Here is a 7,081-nt window from a genome sequence, read left to right as displayed (position 1 = left end):
GTTTTCATTGTCCAAGTTAATTAACCTCTCAAGCGCCACATGTGTACAGCAAAAACTTGCATCTCGATTTTAGAAATAAAACACAGACACTAGTGAGATTTATTGTGGGGAAGGACTCTGATGCAAGTCTCCTACAATGATGTAATCTTGATTAATATTCACTGGGGCGGGGAGAGCTGGCTACTATGAAACAAGTCTCTATATTGGAACTGGAATTAGGCTTATCGATAGAGCTGATAAGAGACCTATAAAAGGCAGACCTGAAACAATTGCAAAGCAGAGTTTGGCTAATCCTGGTTTTCTGTAGGAACTTTGGGGTCTCTGTGTGTGTGTGGTGTGTGTGTTTGTTTGTACAGGGAAAGAATCACCCTTCAGTTGCAAGAACCCAGGAGGATGTGGCGAAGGCTCAGCAAGTCCTATACTGCCCTGATTCTGATGGAACTCTGTTTAGCAAGAGTGGTCCACCCTATTGATGCTGGGCCACATGTCAACTATGGCTGGGGGGAACCGATAAGACTCCGGCATCTGTACACAGCCAGCAAGCACGGGCTGTTCAGTTATTTCCTACGGATCAGTGAGGACGGCAGGGTGGACGGAGTCAGCGTTCAGAGCTCCCACAGTAAGTACAGGGGAAACAAAGCTGGCCCGCAGGAGATGCGCGTAAGCAAAATTGCTAATGCAGAACAACTTGCAGTAGCATTAAACATAGATTTCTCTTTAGAATCCTAAATACAAATAGTACTTTGATGGCCATGGATGCAAAGGAAAAGACAGTTTAGACTGTGCAGCTCTGTACCATCTGCCCATGCTTGCAAGTCACACACTTTCTTTGCACGTTTACAGGTCTGCTGGAAATCAGAGCAGTTGCTGTACGAACTGTGGCTATTAAAGGTGTTCACAGCTCCCGATACCTCTGTATGGATAGTGACGGCAGGCTGCATGGGCTGGTAAGGGCTACATGTAACTTTCTGATGTTTATTGTTTAGAAATTGCAAACATCACTGTTTATTTTCCAGACAATTAGATGTTTTGACTGTGCAGGCACGAGGACGGGGTACTTTTTTTCCCCAGCTCAAATACATGTTCCTGTATTCATGCCTCGTCCTGCATTTCAGTACCTCGTGCTTAGAAGTGAAAGGCTGGTCTAGGAGGTTTGGGATTATATTTGGACTAAACTGAAAATCAGAGAAGTCTTACTTATAGGAAACCACGCAAGAACAGGACTAAAGGGCAAACAGAGACATATGCGAGATTCGTTTCTAGGTAACCTAAATGCAGCCTCCTACAGCGGGAAATCTTTGTTTTTGTTTGCAGTGGGATTTCTGGAAAGGTTCCCTTTGAAAGCAAATACCTTTCGTAAGTTATGTAAATAACGCGGCTCAAAGATCCCTAAGGACCCGTGCAGTGTAAACTAGGCCTTTTCCCATAGTGATGCAAGGAAACTCAAAGTCGGAAAGACATCAGGGGGTTTGTTTGCAGGAATTAGTGTGCTGTAAAAAAAAAAAAAAAAAGTTGCCCCTCTTTCTCCTCTCAGTATTTCCCTTCCTACCAACACCGGCAGTAAAAAGCTTTCAATAAAGTTTCCACAGGCAAAAGGAGCGTCTAATAAAAATGACACTTATATAATTTGCAGGGACTCTAACCCTGCCGATCTAGACCTATAATGTTTGTTGCACAGAAGTTTGTGAGGTCACTGGAAAGTTTAAACCGTAGAAAGTGTTTAGTAATCACTATTTTTAACGTATGCTAAAGTTTTGCTAACTGGTCAAACAGAGGAGATCACATAAAGCCTCAACTGCCAGGGGTTTTATTTATTTCATTGTTTAAATCACCTCTGTTTGATCAGTTAGCAAAACTTTAAGGCAAGTTTGTATTTTTGTTTTGCTTGCACAATATAGGTAATGATTATTTTTGGCCAGGGCTTGCTCAACCTATGGACCAGGTGAGGCACCGGTCCAGAGTGCCAGTGATAAAGGACACCAAAATCTTGGTCTAGCATCTCTCCCTCTCTCTCTCTCTCTCCCTTCCCTCTGTCCCTCTGCCTGCAGTTCAAAATTCACAGGGTAGGAGGGAGGGAAGAGAGAAGGAGAGATGATGAACTGGGATTTTGATTTACTTTATCTTCAGTGTGTGTAGGGGGTGGGAGGGAGGGGAACTTCAGAAGAGGAGATACTAGATCAATGGCAGAGGAAAGAAAGTAGAAAGAGATATACTGGATTGCGGGCAGGGGTTGGGGGGGGGGAGTGGGGCTCTAATACAAAAGCTACCCAGAAAAAGTACAGAAATAGTATCTGATGATCAAAAAAGACACTGGTCCCGACAGCACCCTTCTAAAAAAAATGAAAGTTTCTTGTACAGGTTACCTGATGTGACACTTTCCACAGAGCCTTACCTCAAACATTGTGACAAGGCTGCTATCTTTTACAATCTGAGTGAAATATAATCAAGTTGTTTTTTTTAGTCCTTGAGGTCATTCACCGAAAGCAAAAATAGCAGAGCAGTACAAAAAAGCAAACAAGATTTGAGGCATTGCACTGCTGCAATGTGCTAAAAAGAAACCTTTGAGGGCAGCACAAAAATATTAGGGATGGGCAGGTCCTTAAGAAAAACAGAGGAAATGGTAATGGCTTTTGTCTGTTGTTTCCTATCATTGGCAAATGAAAATAGGCAGGGTTTCCTTTCCCCAGTGACAGCTCCTCCCCCCCCCCCCCCTCCCAACTCCCTGCAGATATTCACAGGAAGGTAATCTTCTACACGTTTATTGCATGTAAAAGACCTCTTATAGAATTAGGTCATGTGTGCAAATAGGCATGTTGCAAGCAAGAGTGCACATGCAGAGAAGGTGTGTTCAGGGGCGGAGCTTGGACATAGTGTTGGCAGACTCTTGATTTATGTGCATATTTTATAATGCATGCGCATACATTACACACTAACGTTTAGACCTGGTCCTGTGCAGTGCCCACAATCTAGGCAGTTTCTGTAGGATTTATGTGAGTATTTTATAAAGGACTAAATTCAATAAATGGCACCTACAAATCGGCACTGAAAAACATAGCACTTAACGCTATTCTAGAAACAGCGCTCAAAGTTAGGAACTGTTTACAGAATAGGGCTTAGTGCTGGGAATTGTGACTACTTTTAGGTGTGGCCATGTAGACCAAACAAAACCCTGGTGTAAATCCCCGTGCCAATCCACTGTCTCCTATAACAACGTGCATAAATTGTGGGAATGCCCCCAATCCATTCATGACCTTCCCGTGGCCACTCCCCCTTTTTGGATCGGCGTGTAAATTTACACAGATTTTAATTAATGACAATTAGCACCGATAATTATTAGCATTCAATTATTGGCACTAATTGGCTCTATGGGGATCATTGTATAAAGTGGGGACATAAGTACATCTATATATATATAAAACTCACCCTCAACGTTCTGAAGACAGTGACGTCAGTGAAGCCAAGCCCTGACTTCCTTCAAAAAGGTTCGAAGGTTCGTGGTGGTGAAGCCACCAAAATCGCTCCGGGCCCCGCCCTCAAGGGAGGAGCAATGGCAGAACAACGAAGGGGTTGGCAGGGAGGGAGGCAGGGAGGCGGGGGGGGGGGGGGGAATCGCTATGGGGCCCGCCCTCGAGGGCGGAGCAATGGCAGAACAACCAAGGGGTTGGCAGGGAGGGAGGGAGGCAGGGAGGCGGGGGGTGGGAAATCGCTACAGGCCCCACCCTCGCGTCAAACGTCATGACGTTGAGGGCGAAGCAATGCCACAACAATGAAGGGGTTGGCAGGGGGGGTGTTGCCGATGAAAACCTTGCTAGTGCCCGTTTCATTTGCTCAGAAACTGGCCTCTTTTACTAGTAAGTACATAATTAATGCCACACTAGGAAAAGACCAAGGGTCCATTGAGCCCAGCATCCTGTCCACGACAGCGGCTAATCCAGGCCAAGGGCACCTGGCAAGCTTCCCAAATGTACAAACATTCTATACATGTTCCTGGAATTGTGGATTTTTCCCACCATTTATATGCTAACTATGCAGGTTTAGAATATCAGCTGAAGAGCTGCCTAAGCACTATTCGGTAAATACGTAGCTGTCATACATAACATGTATTTCACAGGGAGATATGCTCATTGATGGAGTCTGCAGAACTCTGTGTTATGTGCATTATCTCGAGCATTTATACCAGTTCTATGGTTAAATTATAGATGAATATGTCACCTGATAATGCAGTAGAACAGGACCCTAAATAGAGGTGCAGTGTTACAGAATTACACCCCCCCCCCCCCCCCCCCCCCCCCCCCCCCGTAAGGGTAGTTTCATAACAGGACACTCAGTTCCTACAAAGATGCTATTTTATGTAGAAAAGGAAGTGCCTCTACTAAATGTTCATGTCAATACTAGTATTTTATAATTTAAGCGCGTACTTGTGCACTTTACATAAGACTATAAGAATAACCATACAGGGTCAGACCAATGGTTCATCTAGCCCAGTATCCTGTTTCCAACAGTAACCAATCCAAGTACCTGGCAGAATCCCAAATAGTAGCAACATTCCATGCTACCAATCTCAGGGCAAGCAGTGGCTTCCTCCATGACTATCTCAATAGCAAACTATGGACTTTTCCTCCAGGAACTTGTCTAAACCTTTTTTAAAGCCAGATACTCTAACCACTATTACTACATTCTCCGGCAAAGAGTTCCAGATTTGTTGAGTGAAAAATTATTTCCTCCTATTTGTTTAAAAAGTATTTCTATGTAACTTCTTCGAGTGTCCCGTAGTCTTTGTACTTTTTCAAAAAGTAAAAAATTGATTCACTTCTACTCATTCTACACCACTCAGGATTTTGTAGACCTCAATTATATCCCCCCTCAGCTATCTCTTTTCCAAGCTGAAGAGCCCTAACCTCTTTAGCCTGTCCTCATATGAGAGGAATTCCATCCCACTAGCAAGGTACATGTACTTTTCAGCTAGCCGGTGTTCTGCAAGAGGTCATTTACATGCATAAATTGCCACATCTGCACGTAAATGATTAAAATGCCTCAAAGTGGGCACATACTCTACTATATTAAGTCTGCCCCCCCCCCCCCATGTCTAAGCTTTTGTATAATATATGCAAGACTTTGGGCCAAATAGAATCCTCACACCCCCCCCCCCCCCCACCACACACACACACACATACCCATTATATTTAAATCATTAATTACCCCATTTTGTTAAGAATTTAAGTAAATTAAATGCTGTGGTGTTCATTATTTGTCCTCAATGCCACATAATTTATGAATACAATATAGACAGCTGACGAGGGGAGTTTTCTAAGAATAAGAAAGTTAAAGTGTGAAAGAGAAAAAGAAAAATAGAACCATAAGACAGCAAGAAACAAGAGATCTCAGATTTTGCAGAACCCCGGTGTACCATGAGGATGCATGGACCATGTCCCAGGACCAGAAGGCCTGACATCCCCATACTAAAACAGTTTTGGAATACACTGCCGTGCAACTTAAGAACAATCAACGAGCAAGCTTCCTTCCGCAGATTATTGAAGACACATCTTTTCGAAAAAATTTACGGAAAGAAACAAAACACATAAAGGCCACACTTAATGTTCACTAATGCATCATACACTCACCTCTGAATTATCATTCCCGTAATATCACATCTCTCATACCTTTACTCACAGAAAGATATATACCATATATCCTCATGCCTTTTATCGCCCTCCAAGCTCCCAGTGCTTCCTTCCAAAGTTTCAATGTTTATGTTCCATTGTTACATTCCCTAACGACACCTCAACTGTTTCGCATAACTCTGCACAATGTAATCCATAACCAATCTGTAACAATTTGTATTTCTAACATTTAACTCATATTGTAAGCCACACTGAACCCGCAAAAAAGTGGGAAAATGTGGGATACAAATGCAATAAATAAATAAAAAAAAAATAATAAAAATAAAAATAAAAAAAATAAATTCACTTTTTGCCTTTCAGATCAGTTATTCTCCAGAAGACTGCTCTTTTGAAGAGGAGCTCCTTCCCGATGGCTACAACATGTACAAATCCAAAAAACATGGCATTCCCATTTCTTTAAGTCGAGACAGACAGAGACAACAATACAGGGGAAGTGGCATCCTGCCGTTGTCACACTTTCTACCCATGATCAACAGAGTACCCGTGGAGTCCGACTATGACAAGTACAGTGAGGACATTCAACCCATTGATCCGGCTGAAATGGACCCTTATGGAATTACATCCCAAAGAGGAATGGAAAGTCCTAGTTATCAAAAGAAATGACTACGCAGCTAACTTCAAACAATCGGCTTGCGTTGTATTTTCAGGAAAAAAAAAATCTGTGAACACTCGATGTATTGTATTTGCTGTAGTTAACTCAAGCCAGAAAGTCATAACATCTGGTCACCAAGAAGGACACATGAACAAAAAACTGAACCGCCACTGTGGAAAGAACCAAAGCATCACATTGCTGTGACAGCTGAAGCTGTCTCTTAGGAATTCCTACTTTTATCTCACGGGCTAAGAGCTAGTAATTGTCCTTAGACATTAATTAGTATTCCTGATACCTACCAATAACAAATTAACTGCTGGAGTGACTAATGTACACTAACGCCATTGATGTGTTATTCTTCTGCAGGTCCCATTCTATGCAGTGGGACCTAGTTACTAATAACTCGAATTAACTGTCTTAGCGAATGTTAGTAACTCAAACTGCAATTGAATGTTCATGATTTACCATAAAGGTGCATCTCTTTTTTAAAAAACCTTCCAAACACAAGTCTTAGGCATGAGAGAGGATGTCAGGGCACCATTCATATCTGTCAGACTTAAATGAACAGAAGCTAGAAACATTTCACACTTGCAATGAGCAGAGAATTGTGATCGCCATGTTTGTCCACTTGGATATGCGAAAATAAGGTTCAACAACCTTGGACTAGCTTAATGTGTCTTGGACGACATTCATTAAGATCTCACTTACAACTTGGTTGTTGAACCTTATTTCCACACTTGTAATGATTAATTTTATTACTGTAGCACTTGCTATTTTCTAGTATTTATACTTAATTTATTGAATACAT

The 7,081-nt window shown here is 42.2% G+C and overlaps 1 protein-coding gene across 1 annotated transcript; it reads left to right on the top strand.

The window, feature by feature from the left end:
• The first annotated feature begins 393 nt into the window (after window positions 1-393).
• On the top strand, window positions 394-6,573 carry FGF19 (fibroblast growth factor 19). Its single transcript, XM_030199454.1, has 3 exons — window positions 394-619; window positions 844-947; window positions 5,982-6,573. Exons 1-3 carry the CDS (start codon window positions 394-396, stop codon window positions 6,282-6,284), a joined length of 633 nt encoding a protein of 210 aa, XP_030055314.1. The 3' UTR covers window positions 6,285-6,573.
• Window positions 6,574-7,081: the final 508 nt, after the last annotated feature.

The sequence above is a fragment of the Microcaecilia unicolor genome, chromosome 4, assembly GCF_901765095.1.
Source record: "Microcaecilia unicolor chromosome 4, aMicUni1.1, whole genome shotgun sequence".
NCBI classification, from domain to species: Eukaryota; Metazoa; Chordata; class Amphibia; order Gymnophiona; family Siphonopidae; genus Microcaecilia; species Microcaecilia unicolor.
The sequence above is the reverse complement of the archived record's forward strand: the minus strand, read 5'-3'. Positions and strand labels throughout refer to the sequence as shown.